Genomic DNA, 27,059 nt, shown 5'->3' with positions numbered 1-27,059 from the left:
TTTTTGCTGTCAAATTTCTGGATTGCTCAAGTTGAACAATATTCTCTTAGGCGCCTCAAACTGTATCTGTTCCAAGCTAAATACTGCAGTAAGTTCAGGTATATTTTAAGAGTAGAAGTAGAATCTTGATCCTCTACTAAAATTGGATGGTGGTCATATACGACCACTTCTATTTTTTTTTCCAACAAAAAAAAAAATTAGAAGTAGTAACGGTGCATCTATTGAGCTGAAGAGATGTTGATTTTGTAATAAAAACCGATTTTCCTTTTCCTTGTGTCATCCTGAAGAAATGATAGAAAATCTAATATTTTTAAGTTGTTGTATGAACATTTTACATTGCATTAAATGCTTTACATTTACTAAGACATAATTCTGAGCAGGAATGTTTTTCTCTTCAAACCCAGACCATCGTGTGGCTCTAAGACCACACCATGCCACAATCACGCATTTCCTGCAGCAGATAGCCATCATAGAACAAGGACATATCCATGTTTCAACCACAGATATGTGTTCACGTGCAGCGAGTAATGCAGATACACATTACAGAAATATGTTCATATTGTGTCATTGCACTTTCCCCCTGGATTTAAGTCATCCTGAGATAATTAGTGTGTTGTACCTAAAATCAGACAAACACGACGGTCAGTGAGCGGTTGAGATCAAACGTTAAGTTTTAGAGACATTGTTGTTATAGGAACAGCAAACAGTAGTGCCGTTCAAATCTTATGACCATTAATGTGAAGTTTTAATAATTTACCAGATGGAGAAATGATCAGACATCATTCAGCTCCTGGTATAATTTATGGATACTTCACTTTTATTTGAAATGCCAGCGCTCATTTGAAGGAATATGGTTTTTGGTAGTCCATACATTTTCCATAGAGGCGAGGGACATTCTAGACACTCTTCAGCAACGATTTAAGATTTTCTGTTGAGCAGAAGCTGTTGATTTGAGAAATCGATGTATTTTAGGTTTTAGGTAGCTCTTTACTTTTATTTTGAAAATGAATTCAAAATATGTGCAGATGATTCTGTTTTTAAAAAAAAGTTAAAATGCACCCAGCATGATAGTAATCAGCTCCATAATGTGTACGTACATAACCTCAGGGTCACATATAATTAAAAAAAAACATATATATTTTAGATATCAACTGCCTCTCACAAACCCACACAAACAGAAACAACCTTTACCACAGACAACGTGCGAATAGAGTTCACCTTTTCACGCCTGCGACAGTTTTCTGCACTTCAAACACAGTAAAGCCGCAACGGGGCTTTCAGTTTTAAAAAGTTCAACAAATATCTTACAAAGCAACACTGGAAACAAGAAGCGCACTCTGAATCATTTTTGTTTATGAATCAAAATCCAAAACACAAGATGATTACATTTTCTGGAAGTTCAAAGCAGATTTTTAACCAAGTAGATCCCAGTAGATCTATAGATGCAGTTAATAAAAGTCCCGTCTGACTAAACTCGGGGTGGTGGGGGAATTCAATATGGAGCTCAACTTTCAGGGAACATTGTGGTCGTTTTTGTCCATTTGATTAAATGTTTTCCTCTTGATGTGTTCGTGCACATGGCACTTTTTTTTTAAACAGTCTATTGACATATTTTGACATTTAATTTGCATTTAGTTTTACCCTCCAGTCATTAAGGACTTCAGGTTGGGGTTTTTCTGCGTAAATCTCAATCAATTTCAAGGATTTTAACAATTTACATGGCAGTTTGTTTAAGATTATTGCTGGACTCTCTTTTTTTCTTAGATATGTGAAAGATTAGGCAAAATATTGACTTTGATTCACTTTTATTTTTTACGTAGCATTTGAGATATAACAGATGTAAGGTGCATCTATTCAGATCAAATATTAAATTATGATTATGTGATGCTAATATTCAAACTGGCATTAAAAGGGCTGAAAGCCTCCAAATTGTTAAACATTTGTTAGTTTTGAGATGGTCTGTATGCATTAATCCATACAGTTTTGCAACACTTTATTTTTATTATTTAAATTTTAAATAAACACCTCGAGGTTAAAGTTGCAGCAATTGTGGGAAGCATAGGCAGGAATTTCCCAACTTGCATTTCTGCAGCTGCCTTAAGCAACAGAACGGTACATCACGTTCCACGTCTGGCCCAACATTTAGGGTTATACTCTGTTTACTGTAAACACAAAAACACCGTTTGACTGAGCCGTGTGACAGAGCAACAGGAGCGGCATGACAAGCCAAGTTGGTAAACCGATACCACTCAGATAAAAGCTGTAACAGAAGCTGCTCTCAGGATGACTAGCTCCTTCTGCTTGCTGAATCCAGACTCTTATTCTGACTCTGCACGGTTAGCATGATGCACGGTTAGCATGAATTCAAGCTCAATATGACTTTATTAATTTACATCATTGTTAAATGAAAACTAAACTACAAGTCAGGAAAGACCTTTACATACAAGTCATTCAGTCAGTATGAGAACATAATGGTTTAGGCTTTTATTGAAGCAGTATTATTAAATAAAAAATATCTGCTTTCAATCTAGAAGGTTATAGAAACTAAAATGGCTCAATTTGTTTAGATAGGCTAATTATTTATATACTGCTATATTAAATAGCTTTAAGTGTTTAGTGGTGTTAGATATTTAAAACAATAATAATCAATAAAGCTCTCTCCACAAGTGTAACACTGAAGTGAGAAACTAGTTAACATTTTAATTGCAGCAAGTAACCTGGATACAGTATTTGACTAATTGATTATATTGACTAGGTTAGGTTGTCTTGGTGATTAGGTATTTTTTAGAGTAGTAATATTGGTTTTAATACATGTTTATTTCACATTTGTTGAAATATTTGCCACAAGGCAATTTTATGAGTGAAAGATTTATTGAAACCAAAATAAATAAATATTACCTACATTTTTTAAGTGTATAAATTGCCATAGGTTGACCGGTGTACATTACATTTCATAGATTGAGTTCAATGAACAATGTAAAAAAAAAAAAAAATAGACCAACTATAAGTCACAGTTTAACAGCTGACGGTACCGTATTTTCCGCACTATAAGGCGCACCTAAAAACCTTCAATTTTCTCAAAAGCCGAGAGTGCGCCTTATAATCCGGTGCGCCTTACATATGGACCAATATTGAGCCACAACAGGTCTCGCAACTACGGTAAGCGGCCGCCAACTTCATTTTCCCCCGTGGAAGAAGAAGCGCGCGGTGCATGCTGGGTTTTGTGTAAAGACCCCAAAATGGCTCCTATTAAGAGACACGCTTACGACGCAGAGTTTAAGCTCAAGGCGATCAGTCATGCAGTAGAACACGGGAATAGAGCAGCAGCGAGAGAATTTAACATGAACGAATCAATGGTGTGGAAGTGGATATATATTGTGATTGCACTAACGTTTGATTTACCGTAACAGTACCAGACTGTTTTTTACGTGTTTATTGAATCGAGGAAACGTTCCCCTCCACTAAATGTTATACCTTGCTGTTGTTAAAAGATAAACTGTGTCACGAAAATACCACGTCACTTACTTTACCTCGGGGAAAATAATCAAACAGCTGTTTATTCATTTTGGGAATGAACAGAGTTTTCAGAACGCTGGTTTGTAATTTATTAAAAAAGTTTGACTGACCTATATGACTATTTTTTTTTTTTTTTAAATGTTTTTTTTTTATCGCCCCGCACGGGGTCTTTTTGTGGGCTCTAGTGTCCCTTTTTTCAAAGTAGGCTGACAGGAAAGGCAGAGAAGACATGTGGTAAACGTCGTCGGGTCCGGGAGTCGAACCCGCGACAGCCGCGTCGAGGCTACGTTGCCTCTGAATGTGGGTCGCGCTAACCCCTCCGCCACCACGGCACGCCCACCTATCTGACTATTTTGTTGACATTCCCTTTAGCGCAGTTCCATCTAATGGATGCATAACGTAACCCCAGCCTCTACTGTAGCGTCTATTCTATGCGCCTTGTAATGCGGTGCGCCTTATATATGAAAAAAGTTTTAAAATAGGCCATTCATTGAAGGTGTGTCTTATAATGTGGTGCGCCTTATAGTGCGGAAAATACGGTAAATCTCCCAAAGTGGTTTAACAAACATTTCAGCCTAAAATGCTTTTTTTAACTTAAAACAAACAAAACCCATTTTAGCAAATGAAGTTGCAGAACTCAATTTACATCCTGAGGTATTGTGATAGTGTTTTTCATTAAAATACCCCTTTAAAGAAAGTCATAGCTTTCATTTCTATATGTAATGTTAAGTTTTATCATTTGTACAATTTTCATTTATCTTGCCATTTTTATTCTAGAGAAAAGTTCAACTTTTCTCACAAATCGTTTGAAAGCTATGCATTAATTTTCAATAAAAGCACTATTATCACTATAATTTTATAATAAAACATATAAAAGATATTTTATAATATGCTACAGTCAGTTACATGTTGTCTGACTTTTATTATAATAATACAATATATTTTTTTATTTGTATCTATAGTTTATTATTATTGTTTATCAACCATTATTATTCATATATTATTAGCATGTATATATATATATATAGATATGGAGCAATATTAGGCTAATTATATAGGCAAATATTATTTTCTGAGGAATATTTCCATGAATTTCAGTGCATCTTCCACAGTGCACATCACAAGCCTGTGAGGTCTACGATTGCTTTGATAAATATCGTATCATCTCTCAGATATGGGCTCTTGCCGGCCAGCTTAGCCAGCGGACAGAAGAGCGGGCAGCCGCTGGCGATGTTCATCTCGCTGATCGGCCGCTGGAAGGAGGTGGAGGAGATGTCGGGTCGGAAAGCGTCGATGATGTGCTCCCTGTTGTTCTGATCCAGGAGCATCAGAGTCACCTGGGCGGAGGGAAGGAAGGAGGAGAAAATCAGCTTCTGTTTTCATAAGGAGGACGATTAACACCGATGGGAAAAATGATTCTTAATCTACGGCACCTTTTGACTGAAGGGCCACTTTAGCAGAGCGTCGCACTTTCCCTTCATGACCACAAAGAACAGGGAGAGGTGCGTGCCCCGTCCGGTCCCGTCGCCGTTCAGATAAAGCCTGAGACACATTTTGTAGCCGTATTTGCTGGAGTAAAATGCTGTAAAGAGAGAGAGGGGGAAAAAAAAGGAATTAGAACAAAAGACAAAATCCTGAAATGTCATCAGACTCAGTTTGGTTCCCTCCCTGAAAATAAACATCATCATAGAGATGTGGAATCTCCCCAATCTTGCAAGCCAAAAAAAAAAAAAAACATCACACCAACCACGTGCTCTTTTTTCCCCACAATCACAAAAATCTTTCTATGAGGTCAGAATCCATCCCAGCGATCCCGTCTCTCGTCTTACCGGGTGAGAACATGGCAGGCGTTCGGCCGGCCACGGCGTCCTGCCTGCGCCGAGAGAAGTCGTTGATTTTCCAGACGAATATCCCGTCGTAGGTGCAGTTCTGAAGCTCGCGCACCAGCTGCTCGGTCTCCGACAGCTGCAGGTCTCTCATGGTCACCGTTCGCTCGAGCTGCCGCACTCTGTTCGACAGGTTTTCAATTTTCTCCTGGTCTAGTCGATGCTGGTGGGCGAAAGCCTCCAGGGTGAGTGAACTGCGCTCCACTTCCCGGTTCAGGACACACACAATGTTTTCTAAAGCAATTACCTGTTGGAAAATAACAACAGTCATTATATAATCCCTGTAAATACAGCCGAAATGTAATACAGTTGAAAATAACTGGCTCCTTATTGAAAATCTAAGCTCCTTAACTTATAAGAAGTTAGGTTTAAATCAAACTTAACTTCTTCTAAGTCAAAGAGGATTCCCATTACAAAAAGATTCTTTACTGTTGCATTCTGAGAAAATGAGAAGTTTGCAGGACTGTGATCCTCAGCAAAGAATCAAAATAGTTTCAAAGAGGCTTAAGAACAAGTCCATGTTTTAGAGTGAATGGGCTAAAATAGATTTTAGCTACAGCTTAGGAAATTATACCTGTAGTCTAAAGGGCAGTTCCACCAAATAAAAAAGTATGAATGTAAACTTTTCAGATTGAAGAAAGTCAAAATCAATCTATGCAGCATTCTTTGTCATTTAATGAAAAATTTCTACAACTTCCCTAAAATAGGAAGTGTAGAACTTGATTTAATGTGTTTTTTATTTGGTAAATGTAACCGCCTGCCTTCATTTGCGTCCATTAGTAGAAGCCATAAAGTTTGGAAGAGAGGCTCACTTTTTTTTCCAGGTCTACAGGCTGTGCGGCGGCTGCAGCTCCGTCTCCCTCCTCAGGAGCTCTGTACAGACCCAGACCCGAGTCCTCCTGCAGCTCCCCGGATCCGAGGGCCTCACTTCGCGGATGGGTCATCGTCAGCACCATCGGCAGCAGCAGACGCAGATGCTCCATGGTGCTGCTGTGCTCATGGTCGCTCAGCTTCCCGTTCTCTATCTAAGAACAAGAAGAAGGAGGAATATTAAGATTTATTTCAGCAGACAGAAAATGCTTTTAAAACTCTGTCTAAAAGAACAACAAACTAAACTGATGTCTACAACGTCAGCAAATCATGTTTTATGCCCATACATGAGGCAAAGGTCATCAGGTTGAGACCTGAACCTGTGACTGCCGCTTCACCCTCGATGCAAGGGTCACGCCTTCGCCATGAGGCAGCGCCGCGCCGCACCCATAAGGGACAGTTTTCAATTATTTAATGAACAGAGATGTAAAAAAAACCCCCAAATTGTTCTCATCGGTTTTGATGAAAAATATTCCAGACTTTGACAGCAGGTATGAGAAGCATCTGAAGACTCTCAGGTATTACAAAAATGTGGCTGAACGTTGGTCAAAGAACTTCTTCTGAACTGCACACACCTCCAACTAATCTGGTGTGAAGTGCATGTAAACAGGCAGAACTATTTCGAACATTCATTGGAGCGTTTTATGTGAACTCATTAGTCATGTTTGGACGTGAGAAAATATAATTGCCACTGACAGCAGACAGCTGATGTGTCTGCTTATCAATTAATTTCAACCATAAGATGTAAAACTTACATGTCTGAAACAGTTAATCAGATTTATCGATTACTGAAATAATTGTCAACTTAATTAGTAATCGAATAATTGCTAACTGGAGTAGACAGACTGGAAAAAAAACATGACATTTACTGAAAGAACAAAACTCTCAGAGCAGTAATTAAGCCAAAACTGTACAAACAATAAATACATTTTGCAATTATAATAAATTTTTCACATGCTGATGTCAGAAGTATTCTTTAGCTGCAGATGCATTGTTTGCTACAAATGATCAAGCATTCACTAAAGGAATACTGTTATTGGAGGAAAAAACGAATTGAAATATTTGTTTATTTGCATTTTCTTCTAATACTTATTAAATAAGCTTAAGCAGTTTAATGAAAAATCTGCTGAATGTGACCATTTTTAATCTGATTAATTGTCAGAATAATTGATATATTTATTCTTTATACTTTTGAGTGGAGATGAATCATGTTTTATTTAGACATGGATTCAACAGAGCTTCCAAGCCTTTTCATCAGTTGCATTAAGCTACAACAGCATTTGATGTTAAAGTTTAACATAACGGAGTTTGTAGTTTGTTGCACATACCACAGTTTTACAGCCCACTTCGCTGAATGGACAGGCGCTCTTCGACTTGACACAGGATTTGATGTGGTCACTGAACTGAAGAGAGAGCAGGCAAAAGGGAAAGTGAAGAGTTAGCGTGGAGTCAGCGCAGGAATAAAAGTAAAAGCCAACGACATGAGACTCAGTCAGAAGGAAACTAACAGGTCAAACAGGGGAATTATCAGTTTGAGATGAGTCAGTTTCACTATTCAGAAACCCAAGTATCTTTTAATTCTGTTAAAATGGCCATTATCAATGGTAAATAGTGCTGTGCATGTTAATTTCTATTAAAATCACATGTTTAGATATGATATTCCTTTCAGACATTTGCATACATTCATGATATGGGCTGAGTGGTCTATTTCTAATTTCTAATCTCATTCCTTTCTTAAGCATAGATTAAATGAAAAACAAAAAAACTTGGAACATAAAAATAAAAACTTCTAAGCAGAACAGCTCTAACCTTTTCTCTGGGGATCTTCTTCTTGCCGCAATCTTTACATTGTAAGGGAAACTTGAGACAGATCTCATCGTGGGCCTGAAAATGTTTTCATAAATCAGAACGTTATCATCCGTGCTCATGTTTGCAAACACAATACCAGGAAACTGCTTTTAATGCTCAGAACTCCACACATTTCTCACCTTAATGTCCTTAAAATTGAATGTAACTTTGCAGTATTTGCAGTTGAGCGTTCTCGCCTCGCATTCTCTCTCGTTGTGTCTGTCCTTGTCCTTGAGGAGGATGGAGGCCTGGCAGGCCTCGCACTGCACCCGTTCGTATTCACAGCGGCCTTCATGTTGAGCCTGAAGAGGTAGAAGACGGTGATTTGATGTTATAAGCAGTTCTCACACAAGGTAAATATGTCTGCCATTTGTTTCATTATCTTTCAGTTCACGACTGCCAGACGAGCATTGTGGCGAGTATGTCCAATTTACGACAACTAAACCTCATAAGATTTGAAAATAAAAAAGGAACACTCATCTTTTATAAGTCACTGAAAATGCATTAAAACAAATTATACTCTTAACTTAACAGGTGTGGTACAGGGTGTGTTGGTATTTCAAACAAGATTAAAAACCTGTTTTACTTTTGCTTCTTTTAAGCAGACATTTTTCTTTTGTTGAGAACTCAAAAGAAAAACAGAAAAAGAAAAGAGTGATTTATATATAAAAAAGAAATGCTAATCTTTTATTGTGAAACATGAAACTATATAAAGGCCTTTTCAAAAAACTTACTTTTAACAAAAGTTATAAAGAAGTCAGTTATTTATATAATACATGCCTGTATTATGTAAATACAAACATGTTGAGAAGTGAAGAAATATAAAAAGGGAAACGAAAACGGCAACACAGAAACAAGTTGTTTTTTTTCAAAATGATTCAAATCTGCAAGTCATTTGGCGGCATAACTACACTTAAAAACTGCGACAAAGGAAGGGGCGGAGCTTGTTTGGAGGAAGAGGTTTAACAGGAAGTCCTTTCTCCTAATGAATGGGGACATCCACGCGTGAGCGGCTCAGCGAAACAGTCAGGTATGTTGCATGTTTTTCGATTTGAATAGTCATTTTAAAACTCACCACCCATAAATCCAAAAGCCAAAGTGAAAATGAGTCATCTTGAAGTGGTGTCTTGTGAGAAATCTGCCCACACTTCACCACTCGAAGAACGGGTTAGCCACAATTAGCATCTTTTTCCAAAGCAGCACTGCCTTCTCGGCCGGGTGCGGAAAGCCGCTGGGAGAGCCGTCTGCTTCTCAGCCGACGGTGACTAAGCGGCTGTCATTGACACATATTTGGGTGTTGCACCTGGCAATCCTTTCCAACAACGAACAACCAACGGCACATTTTGATCTGCCTATGCTTCTTCGGAGAGGACGTCTCACCGACACGCTGACATTTTATTTTGCACAGCATGCAAAATGTTGTGACCAAATATATATCCTCCCAACACAACATTTTAAAACGTAGCAGCACATCTCCACTGTATCGTCAGGGATTAGAGTTCAATGTGACTGCAGTGTCTGGTAAACTCCCCTTATATAAATATGACGTCCATCTAGCATCTCCTTCATAATCCAACCCACTAACTACATCCTGGCAAACATATTTACAACACAAACAAACTGCAGACAAGTTGGTAATCAGCAACATAAAATATTGTTTACATAATTTACCGGGACTTTTCTAACCCTCGTATTTCCACACCATCAAACTTTAATCTTAGTTCTCGATAGTCTCCCTACATAGGGCAGATTTACAGTCAGTAAATCCTCCATGGTCTATTTCTCCTCCCTTATATCAGATGGCCTTTCTTCTGGTACTTTCCAATGAGTTGTTTGTGAATAACACGTAAGGGACTTTCCAGCCTGCATGTTTAGTTTCACTTCCTGTTTCTGCAGCGCATGAATTGAAGCAACATGCATGACATAGAGGTCATAGTGAGCTTATTGAGAAAAACATGCACCAAGGATAGCTAGTTCAGGTCATAGTGACATGAATAGCGCAGTCCACAAGTTAACCTGGGGTAACCTGACCCCTTAGCGCGACATAAGGCTTAACATGAGGTCCAAGCGAGACAAGAGCGGTTCAGTTTAACACCTCACCTCGTACTCTTTTATAGATCCAGTCCAGCTGCAGCCCTGGTTCAAACACCTGGCAGGCAGACTCGCTATTTCTCGCCCGGCTGCGTTGTCTGGAAATGCCTGGTGGACAGGGAGAGGGGTGGGGGGCAACAACAAAGCGTTCAGTGGACATAAAGACAGTAATTATATTGACAAGAACACACAGTGCACTTCATTGTGTGGTTGTGGAAACTCCCTTCAGACTGTGTGGTCAAACAATCACCTTTGGTTTAAATGAGTAGCACAAAGCTTTCCAAAAGTATTCACAACCCTTTCTTCACGTTACAAAACAAACTGCAATGCACTTCATGTGAATGATCAATACAAAACAATGCAAGTAGAAGGAAAATGAAACATCTTTTTCAAATATTTGAAAGCCAGAAATCTGAAAGTACAACATTTATTAGTATTCAGAGTTACTGTGTTCAGGCAGGCAGTTAGTTGCACTGGATCTTAGAAATATCAAAGTAAAAGGTGGTGGAATACAAATCTTATCCACAGTTTTAAGATCTTTTTTGAAAACTGTGTGTCTTTTTGTGGCTATCTCACATCATGGACTACTTGTGTTTTGGTCTATCAATAAAATCAATTAAAATACGTGGCTGGAACAGCATAACAAGTGACCGAAAGCACTTTTACAGTCGTCTTACTCCTCTCTGGAATCTCACCTCATTACTGTTCAGGATGGACATGGGCTCCTCATAGATCTCCTCTTGGCGGCAGGCTTCACAAGGCTTTGGACCAGCGCTAATAAAAACAAAGGGATTGTGATTTGCCTGTTTAAGCAGCAACTAAGACCTGCTCCCCCATCATCTCCTCACCAACACAGATCACAGTTCAAGTAGATCAACAGAAGTTATATAGAAGGGATGTAGAGTGGAAGCACACTGAATGCATTTGGTTTTTGAAGCTAAAAACCAAATATTAGCCACATTCAGACGCCTGGAACCTGGACACACATTAGTTCATAAGGGGATGTCATGTGATCAACTTGCCACACTGCTGTACTTTGACACCAGAAGCATTGCAAAACTAAAATTTCACAAGCTTTTTAGCAGATATAAGCTTTCAGGATTACACCAATGAATCATAGTTTAACTGCTTGACTTAATTAGCAATGCTATGTGTGGTAAAGTTGAGTCATTTTCACCGACATGTCATCTTTTCTTTATGTTCAATGACACTTCTGTGGATCATTAAACATAACATGACGAAGTAGAGTATTATTATCAGCGCTGATGTGTTTAGAAACAACTGTTGAATGGGTGAGAAGGAAAGAAATGGGTAGATTAAAAAAAAAAGAAAAAAGAAACACCTTGGAAGGAGTCAGCAAAGCCGAAATGTGTCAGCATGACCAGATCCTCGTGATTCATCAGATTTAGTCCAACCATATGAGAAATGAGTCAGCATTAAGAAAACAACGCTGGGTGCAAAAAAGCAAATCCAGGCTGGAGCAGAGACAAGAACGCGGGACGGTGCTGAGGCATATCCACTAATAAGGGGAAGCATTAAGCCGGCAGAGTGTTGGGGGAGGAGGAGGTCACACGTCATAAACCGGTGGGTGGTCTAAGGACCTTCGGTCTACCTGGTGAGCAGCTTGAAGCAGTGCACACAGAAGCGGTGGCCACACTGAGCCTGGACAGGTTTCCTCAGGACCTGGAGACACTGCTGACATTTGTACTTATTCTCCATGGGCACAGACAGCACACTCAAAGGAATTCCTGGTAAAGAGTTTTGAGAGTCCAAAGAGATGCGAGCCATCGTTCTCCATGAAACTGATGATGCACCAAACTGTGGAAGAAAAGCAGCAGAAAACAGAGGTCAACACTCCCAATGTGTGCTTTGACTTGCAAATATATTCAAACCGCCGAAAATGTTCCACATTTCTCAGCTTACAACCACAAACTGCAGTGGATTTTATTGGGAGTTTACAGACCGACACAAAGGTCAGGCTAGCCACCATCAACTGATTAGCTTCCCTGTTCGTACTAAAGAAAATTTTCCCTACATCATGACACCAGCAAAGTTTCACTAAGTTTCCTACAAAACTTCACTCTATAAAATATGAACTGAAGGAAATTAAAATATAAATGCTCACCATTCTTTTTCAATTTTATTTTGTATAAAATTTGAAAACCAGCCATCATCTACTTCTACAGTTATGCTCATGAAATTCCAGTGAAATATTTTGTTTGCGTGAGACATGGGATGCGTTGATACCAATACAAAATGGTAGTCAAAAAGTTTATGTGTTGTCCAACTTGAAAATGAAATACAAACTACTAAAGTTGTCAGAAACTCTTTCTTCTGGTTTTAAAGTGAATGTCTTGGTTCTGGTACAGTTGGACTTTCTGATCTTGTGCTGTTTCCTAATTGTGTTATTGGATCTATCAAGGCAGAACAGATGGTTACAGAGGGGAAAACCAACTAGCAGATTCCAGATTACTGCATTTTACTACTGAGCCACCAGGCAAAAACCATCATAAACATGCGTCTCTGTTTCACTGCAAACAGCTGTGGCCAGGTTTCAGCTTTTTCAAATTATATTCAAAAACGTCTACTGCATCACAGTAAGCTGTGCAGGTTTAAGTACAGAAAGAAAAACATGACTGCATGCTGTTCTTCTTATTCCTATTTACGTGTTGTATCCCATGTTTTGTTTTTTCCAAACTAACTTTTTCAATGAAAGCAATGCACAAAAATCTGTTTTCTATGCAGTTGAACAATACAAGACTATGCATGTAAGCATAATTTTTCAACTGTTGAATAAAACTTGCTGACCTGGTTTCTCCAGAACAACTTTACACAACATGAGTCCTGATGTAACAGAGATCCTAAAAGTCACGTAACAAAATTTGTGGCATGGAATATAAATAATTCTCGTAATGTTGTGCGAACTTCGAAAGTGGTTTTGTAATGCTCAGATTCTTACTTACAATAATTACGCAAACCCTTACTCATAACCTCACCTGCACTGCCACCTATTTGTCAGTACAAGTAATCTGCATGAAGGCTGCAAAATACTTAATATCGTATTTTGGTATTAGATTTTTTGGAAATATAACCCAGGAATACAACACAAATTAACCCTACTAAGCTACTTATCTGGTTAGCCACAAAAATATCACTTGTCGTATTTTTAACTTCATTATTCGGTGCACATCTTTCTCCCATGCTCACATTTGCATCGGTATTTTATAACACATGAACCCAAATTGGATTCTGAAATGCATTTCTCGCCTGCACAGTGTACGTTTAATGGTGCAAGTGGTCTGGTTTTCTCTTTACTGCCATCTGGTGGATTAAGTAAGAGCCACTAGCATTTATGTGATGGGGTAACGTAAATGTCACGTAAATATTAGTGGATGCTGCGGATTTTATTTATAAAGAAGCACATTTTCTCAATACTACTTTGAGCACATTTTTTGTTTAAAGCCTTTAGATTTTAGAATATAAGTATTACGTTAGAAGACGTTGCTGTTGCACCAAAAACTAAAGGAAAGCGAGTTCATTCTTAGGTTTGTAATTTAAAGTTTAATAATTATAAATTTCCACCGTATGAATAGCTAGAAAATCTTTAACCCTACTTGATATTTATTGTACGTTGTCTTTGCCCAACGACTAAATTAAATGCGTTCTTTAATGGATTTTGTTAGACTCAACCAACTAAAATAATGACTAAATTCATCTGGTTATTTGGTGTAGATTACACATGGAAAGTCAAAACTAGACGACTGTGTAAAAAAAAAGAACTGGCAAGAGACAGAGAGGAAATGCCCTCACAGTCATTGTCAGGTAACCTGCTAATTACAAGAAACTAAATCATGAATTTCCCCCCTACCCAAGCATTTCCCTGTTGGGAAATGCTTGGAAACTTAGTCATTTCCTTCCATCTGATTACCAACAATAAGAACGTGACAACATTTTTTGTGTTTTTTACTTGAAATTTAAAGTGATTTCTATGGTCTATGATTAGGTGTTGAAGCTAACATCGGTGATAAAGACAAAGGTATTACTCATTTTCCGCCACATTTTTTCTGTTTGCCCTGTAAACGTGCCTACTTTTGGAAAAGTCTGAAGCAATTTCTCAACACAACATCACTTATTTTAGTTCATAAAATTCCATTGAGGTGAAAGAGTGGGCATGTTTTTGATTTCCATAACTGATGTTGTCTATACTTCACAGCCGGAGCATGTCTCTATTTTCGCTTCTACAGCAGAAAAACAGGGGAAAACTGAAAGTTGGTGGAAATTAGATAAAATGATTAGAAGGACTCCCCCTCCATTTTTGATAAATGGACAAACTACATTTGTTCTTTCTGGGTTTACACCAGTATACATGTTGCTGAGTCTATAATTTAATATAACCAAATCCTGTTTTCTGTGAAGATAGTCATTACATCAGCAATTTTCTCACAGACAGGACATCCTCTGAAAAACTTCTGTGTGGGGAAATGAAATAAATACCAATAAAAAAAAAAGAAACCACACACGCAAAAACACCACGCCAGTAAACCAGAAAACCATTTTTAAACTCCAGACGGTTTCAGCTGGACTGCATGAAAACATTTCTTAACTTTGAGTCAATACAGTAAATAAATAAATTGTATTTCATATGACTTCTGTCCATCACTCCATATCTAACAACACTTCCCCCAGGATGAAATCAAGGAGGCTGAACGCTGAATTAGACAGTATAATGTTGAGTCGGGAGATTTTCTACACATCCAAGCTATGACTTAAATGGCTGGGTTAATTCTTAACACCTCTCTGCAGAAACCCATCTATGGCCTGAGGTCTGGTACTATGCTTAACTGGAAGTCTAAACTGGTGAAATTCTGTGAAGTTTTCTCAGAGCTGTTCTGGTGAAATGACTGATATTTCTCCGTCATGAAACTCTGACACAACACTGGAGTTTCAGCTAGTTCAGTCAAACTAGTCCAACTTTAAAAACAAATACAGCAAAGAAAGAAAAGGAAAAAACCTGCATGACTCGTACAAAACTTTTCAAATAAACACAGTAACTAGGTGTGATGTGTTTGGCAGATACTGCTATGGTTACTTTGTGTATCAACATACATTTTGAAGGTAGCAATTATAGATTCCCTGATGCTAAGTTTGGATCACTAACTATAGTCTCTTTCTTAAAGTCGGAGACAGAAAAAAAAAACATTTCATGTTCGATTTCAGACAGTCATACAATTCATACACTAACAAAGAGCCAATATGAAAATGACCTTTGATATGCAGTCAGTCATAAAGGCACGGCTCTGCAGCCATGACTGTTGCATGCCTTGTAGATTTCTCAGCAAATTTAGAAATGAACATCGTCTTGACTTGACTATTCTTGCCAAATTTAGTCAAGTCAAGACGATGTTCATTTCTAACGTGAACATTGTTAGAAATGAATCATAACTAATATGATTTTTTAGAAATCATTAAGTAAAAAAAGCAATGAGTAGTAACTCCGCAAAAAAATATATATAAACAATCTTTAAATAAAGGTAAAATGTAAAAAAAAAAAAGTCTGCAAATCTATACACAAAGCTAAGTTCAGCTTCTTTGCCAAATTGTAAGTAACAAACACAAAATCAGCAGCAGTAACAACTTTGTTAACTTTGTTACTGCCCAGAAATGCACCATCTGTCGCTGATCTCACTTCTACTACGATATTGCTCAATATCGTCTCCACGTCAGTAACGATCTCAGTTCTAAGGAAACTGAACAGGATTTCTACTCACCGAAAACACTGTCAATCCTTACAGCCTGAACTTTGAGGGTAGTATTTGTACAATCTAGTCACACCCAGAATGACGTCAGTTCACTATATAAACATTTCTCAAGGGTATATATATACCCTGGCCATTCTCTTCTGAGCTCTAGCGCTTTTATTTTTCGCAAATAATTTCTAGTCGTATACTTTATTTTGTGTGTGTGTGTGTGTGTGTGTGTGTGTGTGTGTGTGTGTGTGTGTGTGTGTGTGTGTGTGTGTTTAAGGAAGAACCCGTGCTGCTTTTTAACACTTAATTTTGCCACGAGGAACAACAACGCGTGTAGTTCACCTCAGCGCAAAATTAAGTGGATTATTGATACAGTTCATTTCTAAGTTACTCGCCAGCTTGCTAACTGCTAACTTACTCGTTTAAGAGAGCAAGTGTATATCAATTTTAGTCAACTAACCTCGGAGTCTTGGACGTTAGGTTGGACGGAAACCGAAACTATTCACGAACGGAGAAAAAGCCGAACACTCCTAGTTCAGTCTGTGCGCAGTTCAAAGAACGCACAACAACAACTTCCGCTTGCGGTTTTTTTGTCTGCACAATTGTACCAAATGGGGGCGCAGTTGTGTAGCAGGGCTCCCAAAATTGTACTCGAGCAAAAACACTACATCACATTTAATTCTAGTAAAGAAATTAACAATCCAAGAAAGAATTAAAGGAGTATTTAATAGCAAAGGTACACAAGTATTTATCTGGTTTCATGTTTGAAAAATGACAACAGACAAATAATGTTTTATGTAAATTCAAGTACTTTAAATAAAAGAATTAACGCAAATAAATACAAAATAATTCAGAAGAAACGCCGAGTTTTTCCCTCATCATCAAACAGAGTAAGGCAGCTTGCAGTGACTGCTCTGTTTGACCTCCAAATGGAAAAAGACAACAGAGCTAATGTATAAGCAAGAAGTCAAACATTAACATAAGGTGTAGGTTTGTGTCTGGTGCATTTTTGGCTAAAACAAGCTTCTTCTTCTTCTTCAATGACTGAAGTTGGTGTTTAGAGATATTGGACATTTTACTCAAATAAGAGTAGCAATAGCTACTTTAAATTGATATACTGAAATAAAAGTAAAAACAACAGTTTAGTAAAAGATTGCTCAAGTAAATTTAGCTGAGCAAATGTAATTAGTTTCACCTTTGTCATTAAACATTACTATGACTGCACAATAAATACATCTAGATTTTATAAATTTAATATGAGTTCACATATGTGATTAAAAAAAATAAGTAGATGACATTTTTTATTAATCAATAATATATATATATATATATATACACCAGCGGCTCTAATAATGTTCCGTGGACGCATCATTTATATTGAGTACATACACATTTTATGCAGTGATACTTCTTAGTCCAGACTGCACTGTCATCATGAAGGTGAGTTACTACCCAAGGTGAATCATGCACGAACAATCCCCAACACCGGACTTTTTCATGCCATTATTTTAAAGAAATTTCTTCTTCAAAAAGCAGAAATTTCTTTTTGAAGAAGAAATATATCAAAAAATATATTTTGATATATCAAAATATATATTTTGTTTATTATGAGCTTATTTAGTGTGAATATGTCATGGTACTTATTGTTTGATTAATTTTTAGTAATACACAACTCATTTTGAGCATCGACTAATGGACACCGACAGAGGAGCCGACTCTACGGCAGGTCGAGAAGATCCGTCCCTAATGACGCAGCATCATCGACGCATGCGCAATACGTTTGGCTAACAATGTGGCAGTGCTTGTCAAATCCCTTCATACGGCTCAATCAAACGCAAAGTTATTTAACATCTAAATGGTTCAAAGGTACGGATTTACACCGCTGCTCTCTACTCAATTGCAAAAGCCTTTTAAGCAACGAGTAGGTTATTAAATTGTTTTTTGCTTGCCTGTTTAGCTGCGTGTTAGCCTAGCTGCTTACTTCTAGCAGTCAAAACAGAACGGTACAAGAGGCTGGAGCTTTAGCATCCGGTTCAGTAGTTCAATGGAGAGCTATGGTATTAATTAAATGTTGATAAATGTATCAAATAACTTACATTGATCATAAAATAGTTACATTTCATTAAATGTAGAATGGATTATACTTGCAATATTGCAATTACAGTGAATTGTTTGGATGCAAAAACAAATATATTTAAGAGTTGAATTAATTTAATATATGTGTAGTAATTGTAGACATAACATTGTCGTACTTAATTATTTCAAGTTAAACAATGGGATGAATACAAAACTAATGAGGTATAACTTGTGATTTAAAGTTTTAATTAATTGTTTCTGATAGTTTATTTATGCATCTAATTTACACAGTTAAATAATTGGATTTTTTTTCATTTACTTAATAGAAATGTTTACTATATTAAAATGCTGTTGCCACTGCAGTATACATTTTATGCAACATCAGAATTTCACAGAAGTGCTTGGATGTGATGTTTGGATCATACTGTTGAATTTGTAATTGCACTTATTTTAGTGTTGCTGGTAGATTAGTGACATTTGATATTTCAAACGTGTTTGAAATGTTTGCATGTTTGTTGTATTTTTTTGCACTAATTTGATTTGCTGTCATTTTGACGGGGTTGTAAATGAGATTTGGAATTTCAGGTGGTCTCCGGGTTAAATAAAGTACACATTTTAAATGCATCCAAACTCTACTTGGCTGTAATGTGTAATATGAAATTATTATGTAGTTTTCACACTACTTTATTTCATTACTTACTTATTGACTTCTATCGGATGCATGAGTGTAGATACAAGTTTTAAGAGAAAAGGTAAATAAACTAGAAAAATGTTACATTTCCTGCAAAAATGCAGCGTGATTGCAGCAAGCTGAATATTTTACTGTCTAGCATCTCGACCTACAGCAAAATACACCATGCACTGTGGGAAAAAAACCATGTTAAAACTAAAATTAGCATCAAGAAACCCAAAAAGGCTGTTCATTTATTAAAAGTCGTCATTCATTTGACATGCCGTTGCAGTAGAAATGTTTAGCTTCCTGCGTCTTAACACTGTTCCACCTTTGGCTCAGCTCTGCTCGTCCACCGACTGTTCACTAGTGGTGCTGAGCTGACCTACAGCTATGATGGGCTGTACCCTGGACACATCCAGACCACCTCCTTCCAGAAAGCACTGCTGGCCGTCGGATCAGGAGTGGCGGCTCTGCAGGACCCCTACAGACACGGTACAAATCCACGTGAAGAAAAGTTCAAGCAGTTTCAACACATTTACTGACTGTGTGAAAACAAACATTTTATTTTCCATCCTTGTTTTGGCGTTTCGAATCCATTAATAAAACACTACTGCTCCCGTGTGATTTGATCAGTGGCAAACGTTTTTTAAACTCGTCTCTCCTCCAAATTAGTTGTTGTTATTCCTTATTGTTGTTGTTATCTCCTTATTGTTGTTGCTTCAGTTTTATTTCTTAGCACAGTTTGCAAAACTGTCAAAAACAAAACCCAATAAAACCTTTAAAAAGGGCATATTTAAATTTTCTAGTTGAAAAATTACCTTAAAGTTAGACTTTATTCTTGGTATTCCGGGCCTTGCATGTATTCTTCTAGTGTATACTGTAATGCAATATTTTCACTGTGATTTATTACGGCAGCTTAGTGTCTTTAAAATCAGTTATTCTTTGTTTTAGCAAGACTGGGTTTTTGGTAGATAAATTTCACATCCTAATTTCCTCATTCAAAAACAGCTTCGCTGAAATGGCGCCCCAGCTTCTCGCTTTCAGTAGCTTAAAATGGAAAAATTCTCACAGCTGAGGAGACACCTGTCAGCTGAAAGTTAGCACCAGGTTTAGCCCACAGATTTCTGTAAAGATCCTGACTTGCAGCATGTACTCTGTGTCTGAACCTTGCTGTTTCCTTGTGATAGGAACTCCACATGTTTGAATAGTCACATTGTAAACCAATACTGAAATGACTCAGATTACCTCATGCTTTGGTAGACTCAGAGGCAGCTGCTCAAATGCAACAAAAACTCCCTAAAAGGCACAGAGGAACAAAACAGAGCTGTATTTACAACCAGTGAGCTGCTCTGTGGGTTTAAACATTACACCTATGAACATTCGTATACATTCTGTTTAAAATTTGTGATGTTGAGTCTAATTAGGCTGTAAAAACGTCATAAAGTGTTACTGATGCCCTGAATCCCCGTGCTGCCTTCACAGACATGGTTGCTGTGCTTGGAGAGACTACAGGACATTTAGCACTTATAAATCTAAGGGAGCGGATGAAAAATGACCCCGAGGGTTACACGATCCTGACGTGAGTCGCCCTCGTTTAAGTTAAATGTTATTGTTTTGGTCAGTTCGCCCTTTTTCCAACGTATCCTCGCATTTTTAGTTCAAGGTTATATTTTCTGTCCATTTCCTCCTTCCATTTCTTAACCAGGCACTTAATCATTGGTTATTGTTATATTCCTTCTGGTAGTTAGATATTTTAAAAGGGTACAGATAACATTTTGAATTGAAATGTTCAAATAAGCAGCATCATTTCACTGCATTTTGTTGTTTTGATGGCCATATATCACTCCTACTCTTCTGATCCTCATATAAACTAGTAGAAATGTAACAGATGGTAGAAAGTTATTTCTTTTAGTCAATTAGCCACATATTCTTACAGAAAATGATCACTGGACCTTAGAAAATTACTTTAAGTTGCTGTAGTCGCTTCTATTAATTTGATGTGTTTTCAGCAGGAACATTTTTTAGAAGAAGATAACTTTAAAAAAAGAGTAGAAAAAAGATCAAACTTTGCAACAACAAAAAAATAATAATCTGGTGAAGGGGTGAAATGACCAGCATTCTTCCACTGCGTGGATACATTTTGATTTAGTCTATCCTTTGTTATAAACTGACGCTGCAGAGAAAGGCCAAGAATCCGTCTGTCTACACTCGATCTGGAAAAGATGGCTTCCCTACCAGATGAGTCGTTTGGACGAGAGTATCTCAGATTTCTGGAGGAAAATGTATGTCTTTGCTTATGCTTAACAAATCCAAATCCAAATCCAGACTTCACTTGTGAACACAAGTCTCATCCTGTTGCCACTTATCTCTGTTTCTGGTGGATGAGCTGTCTCTTTTTTTTGTTTTTTGCAACTTGGCTGCAGAAAGTGACGCCTGACTCTAGAGCGGAGGTGAAGTTTGTGGACAACGAGGAGCTAGCTTACATCATGCTGAGATATAGAGAGGTCCATGACCTGTTGCACACCTTACTGGGTATGCCCACTAACATGCTGGGTGAGTCAAGGTGCATATAGAACTAAAAAGAGCAGCAGTTCCAGTTCTCTATAAACACTCAAAACCAAAATAGACTTTATGAAATCTTCACTCTTGACTGACTCCCTTGTGATGTCTCCCCTTCCTGTTGGTAATTTGCACATTTCTTGGTTTCAGGTGAGGTGGCGGTGAAATGGTTCGAAGCCGCTCAGACGGGGCTTCCCATGTGCGCCCTGGGAGCCGTGCTGGGGCCACTTCGGCTGAATGCAAGGTGCTTATGTCAGATAGGAGCTAGCTCTGTTTGAAGAAAATATGAATTGATGTATGTAAAATTTTTTAAATTTTAAACCAGTGCTGCTTGTGCCGATGCACTTGAATGTTCCCACAAAAAGATGAAGTTTTAGGTTGATGAGGAAAAGTTAATGTCCCTTAAAAGTAATGAAAATCCTTGAACTTTTTCACATTCATCATGTTACAGTCGCAAACTCCAATGTGTTTTATTTTGAGTGCATGTACTGAGGAAAATGGAGCACATACAGTACAGACCAAAAGCTTGGACACACCTTCTAATTCAATGGGTTTTCTTTATTTTCATGAGTATTTATAAGGCAAGAAATCCCACTTATTAACCTGACAGGGCACATCTATGAAGTGAAAACCATTTCAGGTGACGACCTCTTGAAGCTCATCGAGAAAATGCAGAGTGTGTGCAAAGCAGTAATCACAGCGAAAGGTTGCTACTTTGAAGAAACTAGAATATAAGGGGTATTTTCAGTTGTTTTACATTTTTTGTTTAGTGCATATTTCCACATGTGTTATTCATAGTTTTGATGCCTTCAGTGTGAATCTACAATGTCAATAGTCATGAAAATAAAGGAAACTCATTGAATTAAAAGGTGTGTCCAAACTTTTGGTCTGTACTGTATTTGGAAAGGAAACAAAAATAAAATACATATATTTTTATTTGTTTTTAATTTAGAGTTAAAGCTAGTCTGTCGTTAATTTGTAGAACCACCAAGTCTACGTCCGTTTTAGACATCTAGAGCAGGGGTCTGCAACCTGCGGCTCTTTGAACCTTTCAGAATGGCTCTTATAACTCTGGCTGAAAATAATAAATGATCTATCAGTGTTTCACAATGTTACATAATTTCCCAAAAATGTCACCATGAAATAGAAGAAAATGTATCCGTCCTTTTCTAGCGAGCATTTTTTCCTCCTCTTTATTTTAAAAATATTAAAGGAGACATAAAATGGTAACATTTTATAAATGATAACACATTTCCTATAGTTGATATTCATCAAAAATAACAAGTTGCCATTTTTCAAAGCGTCATGTAACATTTAAATCTATTTCTAAATTAGTTTTATTTTGCTGGGCTGAAATCTTTGCCCATTTGACTTTGGCAAAGCTGCAGAAGTCACATTGAGTTTCAAGATTTTCTTTTTGATTGATGTCTGAACTCTGCAGACTGTTAATTTTATGACGACGCTCAAGGATTATGCAAATACTTTCAAAGCCATTTGTGACCAGTAATCGATCAATCAACCATTTTTAAACAAAAGCTAAGATAATAATTAGTGTTGAATTGATTCTGAAAGACCTAAACACAGAAAAACAGCCTGTAATATATAACCACTAAAATATAGGAGTGTTTTAGATGATTTCCTGGTTTTTGATTGGTTTAGGGTTTCCCCAGGGCGTTATTCATAGACTAGCCACCATTGTGGCTCATTTGTTGTTGTTACAACAGCATGTGAGTATATGAGAACATAATGTTCAACTATAAACTGTCTCTCTTGTCTGTTAATCATTAAATATTTCCTCATTCGTTCGCTGTGATTTCCTGTCTTTGCCAATCTGGATTTGTTGATTTACTTGAAATAAAGAGGTTGTGATAACGGCCTTTAACCGTACTCTTCTGTCTCCCTCTCTTAGTCGTTTACAGTCACTCTTCACATCTTTGGGCCCCTGGGCCCTGCAGAACGGCAGGCGGGCCCGCTGCGTCCTCAGCATCTTTTACGAGAGGCGATGGGAGCAGAGCCTGGAGGATCTTAGGCGGGAGCTGAACATCGAGCCACCTCCACTCACACTAAGTGCCTCAAACAAGAGGAGGAGGCAAATATAACAAGAACCTTGCCATAAACTGATCAGCAGCCAAACCAAAAATATTTGAAGAATGGCAGTGTGGGATTTTTGTCTTGTGGGATGTAATTATCTACAGAGGACATGGGGGAATTTTGATTTTGGGAAAGACTGGCTCATTTATCTTATTCACAAAAAGCATTCATTGACTCCGTTTTCAACGTGTGGCATATTTAAGTTTCCATTTCCTTCTTATTGTGACTTCATCCTTCAAGAACTTCAGCAGTCAGTTTAGAATGTGATTCGTTTGGAGCAGGAAATACCAAAGCTACACTTCAGATCCTAAAAATGGACGGTTCTATTAGCAAATATAATTTTCACATTTACATAATGGCCATTATTATCCACAATCTTATTTACTAGAACCTGATATCATCTCTCAACAGTCTGTTTAAGTGCTTCTGATTAAACCTGTTTTAACCGAGTGGTTTAAGTAGCGTTGGTGCAGCTGCATCTGTTTAACCTTTAAACATTCTTCTCACAAAAACCACTTTTAGCAAGAATGCCATCAACATGAAATAAAATGGTGAGCAGAAGTTTCATTATCTGCTTTTTGTTCTGACTAATAGCACATACCTAATAATGATCAGGTGCAGTAAAACCACATTACCAGGAAATGAGAGTCCAGGAAGTCTGCGATTAATTTACCCAGAAGTTCTGTAGAAATTATACTAATATACAGCTGGTCTTCCCCCAATCGGTTTTTCATTTCTACAGAAAATAGAGAGCATTTGTCACTGTCCAACATTAAGTATATGATTACAGAGAAGTAAGCTTGTAGAGACGATTGAAATATTAAAGATTATGTGTAACTTTTAAAAGTGAACTTTTGACATAGAGCACAAATAGTCCAGCAGTCATTGTTGTAATACATAGTGTGAGTTTGCAACTAAATTATGATTTTATGTAAAATGTAAATAGCCGTGGAAAACAAAACAAGACACAAAAAAGCGTGTGGTTTCATGTTTTAACCTAACTGCTTTCAATGCTTTAAATATTTAGAATGTTGTATATGTTCTGGATGAAATACATTTTGGGACTAGTCAACTTTTTTTTTTTCTGGAAAAGTATTTCAAGTGAGGCAAATGATATAAAGTCTTCACATACACAGAAATCAACTAAATTTTTTTTTTTTTTACAATTTTTGAAATAAGTATTGAGTACAAAATTATAAATGGCCAACAAGATAATCCAGTCCTATTAGATATCAGTACAAATTAATATTAACTGGTTAAGTCCTAATTAGTGTTACCTATAAGGGCGACATTGGAAAGAGGCATCTAATTGTTCTGTTTCCATGTGTATAGAGAATCTCCTTTGGAAAACATCTGTTTTGCATTATATTGAAAGCAATGACTCCAATAGCCATTTTTAATAAAAAAATAAAATAAACAGTTTATCCAGAATTGGTGATGACTCTAAGAATATAGTAACTTTGCGTATTAGTTAATAACACAATTATTTTTAGAGTTGAGATGATAAAATATAATATATACATGTGGCACTAAAAACTTGATTTGTAATGTGTATTTTTGTTAGATTGTAAAGTTTTAAATGTAAAAATGTAACTCCAGAACAAGAGTAAGGACCGGAGGTGGAAACATAATATGAGGATGTTTTTCACATGTTGTACTTTATACACCTGGGGAAAGAATAAGAGAATAAACAAGCAGAGATTCTTAAAAGGTATCTAAAGATGGATTTTTTTTTTTGCCAGATATCGACCCCATTGTTCTGAAAACGTAATTACGATAAGAAGTGTTTTTTACATCGTATATTTTTAAAAGTATATCTGCATATTCTTTGCAGTTCCATTTTATTTCATGTAATTAATGGACTAACTTATGTGGTGAAGATAATTCGAAGCCACTTGCATGTGTTAAGCAAGGAAAAACTTTTCATTAAGCTACCATTTCTCCTTTAAAATGTGTTATTTGACTCTGATCTTAAAATGTCATTTTGTCATTATCTGTTAGTCGAAATTATAATTAACAGACTTTAAAACATCAGTCTGTGTGTAGTCTAATGTTTTTCACCTAGTAAACTGAGTCACTGAATTAAACATTTCAACACTTTTCTAATTTACTGAATATAAAAACTTACTTTTAAAATTCAGTTATATGCAAAATATAGTATACAGTATGTTTAGTGTTTGAAGGTTGGTCACCTTCAGAATGGGAAGAGAGTGTTTTGACTATGAGTAGTTGAACAAAGCAGGATGTTATTTCAACCAGGGAAACTTTAAAAACAGGTCTGTGCACTGTTTTGCAGAAATCTAAGCAGAACATAGAAAAAAATCCCAAAGAACTATAATCACAGCTCCTTTTTGTAGGCGTACACACAGCACAAACAGTTTCCCATATTTCGCTTTTCGACCTCTTAGCATATTTTAGTCTGCCTCTATATATAGTTCCTACTGAAAATCCCCTTCAGAGTCAACATGGGTACCAGGATACAGGGTGTCATCACAGAGAACAGTTTTCTCCAGGAACACTTTAATATAAACTCCTTGTTTGAACCAGCATGGCTCTATCCCAGCCTGACATGAGGCTTCAGGTTTTACTGTTATGGAAACAGATTGTGTCTCCTGGAAGCAGTCACGTCTGTTTTTGGTTCCTCCTAACACCCCCTGTGCACAGCTCAGGCTGGCCTCAATGAATCATATGAAGGACTGAGCATGTAGAATAATAATGGAAATAAAATATACACAAATATATGAAATGAAGTTGTATCTTGTGATGAAAATGTTCTTTAGGGGGTCCAAGTTAGTGAATGTGGAGGGTTTTTTTTCTGTATTGATACTGGGTTATAGGAATATAAGGTTGTATGTTACAGAACATTTATTTTTAATGTTTTGATATTTCCTTTTTTTCAACTTAAACTTTTATTAGGCAACATATTATCTCATGAATGTACCTGCAGTATATATGTTCTGTATTGTTCTCTTTTTTACAGTGTTCTTGTGTCACTAAGTGAAGATAGAAAATACCTCTGAGAGCTAAAATCTGGTATAAAATACATTTTCCTTTGAGATTAATGCTTCTGTACATGATCCCTGTTCAATAAAATAAACAAACAGTAAGGTTTTACACACTCTCATGAACATGTCATTTTAGACAAGTTTTATGTTAAAATATTTTACAGATTGTTTCATCAGACAATATGGATATAAAGTCGAAGCGTTAAGACAATAAAATCATGGTTTGGACATGTACCCTTCTTTTTCTCTTTGTATTGTGTGACTGTGTCCTTTTTACATGTCCCTGGTCTCTTCTCAGTGATAAAGGACACTTCACATTTATTAGTTTGTTCCTTTCGTATAAATCAGGGCTTAGACGTCATGGCTGAAATAAAATAGGAATCATATCTTGCTACCATAAATTTTGTTCTGTTTTTCTATAACATCATGTGTTATAGAAAAGGCTCATTGGTTTTTATTCAATGTTTTTGTAGCTGTCTGTGGTCCTGGAAGCTCCACGAGGAACCTTTGAATGAGAAGCAAAACTGTTATGGACGCTCATGGAGGCCTGATTAGACTTTGCTGCCCCCTGGTGTTGTTTTTTTTTTATAAACGTGTATAAGGGAGATAAATCAGTCAAATAAATAGCAAACAAAACTATTCTTGTCTCACTTATTACTAGATAGCTTGGCTTTTTGTGTTATTTTTAAAAGCTACA

The 27,059-nt window shown here is 37.0% G+C and overlaps 2 protein-coding genes across 4 annotated transcripts; one reads left to right on the top strand and one right to left on the bottom strand.

The window, feature by feature from the left end:
• Window positions 1-4,052: 4,052 nt before the first annotated feature.
• On the bottom strand, window positions 4,053-16,538 carry LOC102233408 (TNF receptor-associated factor 2). Of its 3 annotated transcripts, none has more exons than XM_005803748.2 (11): window positions 16,419-16,538; window positions 11,824-12,029; window positions 10,907-10,985; window positions 10,221-10,319; window positions 8,261-8,422; window positions 8,082-8,156; window positions 7,601-7,675; window positions 6,215-6,427; window positions 5,346-5,649; window positions 4,950-5,098; window positions 4,053-4,853 (listed from the first exon to the last, which is right to left on the bottom strand). In XM_005803748.2, exons 2-11 carry the CDS (start codon window positions 11,997-11,999, stop codon window positions 4,635-4,637), a joined length of 1,551 nt encoding a protein of 516 aa, XP_005803805.1. In that variant the 5' UTR covers window positions 12,000-12,029; window positions 16,419-16,538; the 3' UTR covers window positions 4,053-4,634. The 3 variants fall into 3 exon arrangements, with proteins under 3 accessions (XP_005803805.1, XP_023194635.1, XP_023194636.1); XM_023338867.1 differs by lacking the exon at window positions 16,419-16,538 and adding an exon at window positions 15,980-16,101; XM_023338868.1 differs by lacking the exon at window positions 16,419-16,538 and having other exon boundaries at window positions 11,554-11,914.
• Window positions 16,539-17,647: 1,109 nt separating this feature from the next.
• coq4 (coenzyme Q4) lies at window positions 17,648-26,596 on the top strand. Its single transcript, XM_023338819.1, has 7 exons — window positions 17,648-17,824; window positions 19,047-19,199; window positions 20,190-20,286; window positions 20,887-20,989; window positions 21,131-21,260; window positions 21,417-21,510; window positions 23,176-26,596. The coding sequence occupies exons 1-7, from the start codon at window positions 17,749-17,751 to the stop codon at window positions 23,363-23,365; spliced, it is 843 nt and encodes a 280-aa protein (XP_023194587.1). The 5' UTR covers window positions 17,648-17,748; the 3' UTR covers window positions 23,366-26,596.
• Window positions 26,597-27,059: the final 463 nt, after the last annotated feature.

This window comes from Xiphophorus maculatus, chromosome 8 (genome assembly GCF_002775205.1).
Source record: "Xiphophorus maculatus strain JP 163 A chromosome 8, X_maculatus-5.0-male, whole genome shotgun sequence".
NCBI classification, from domain to species: domain Eukaryota; kingdom Metazoa; phylum Chordata; class Actinopteri; order Cyprinodontiformes; family Poeciliidae; genus Xiphophorus; species Xiphophorus maculatus.
The sequence above is the reverse complement of the archived record's forward strand: the minus strand, read 5'-3'. Positions and strand labels throughout refer to the sequence as shown.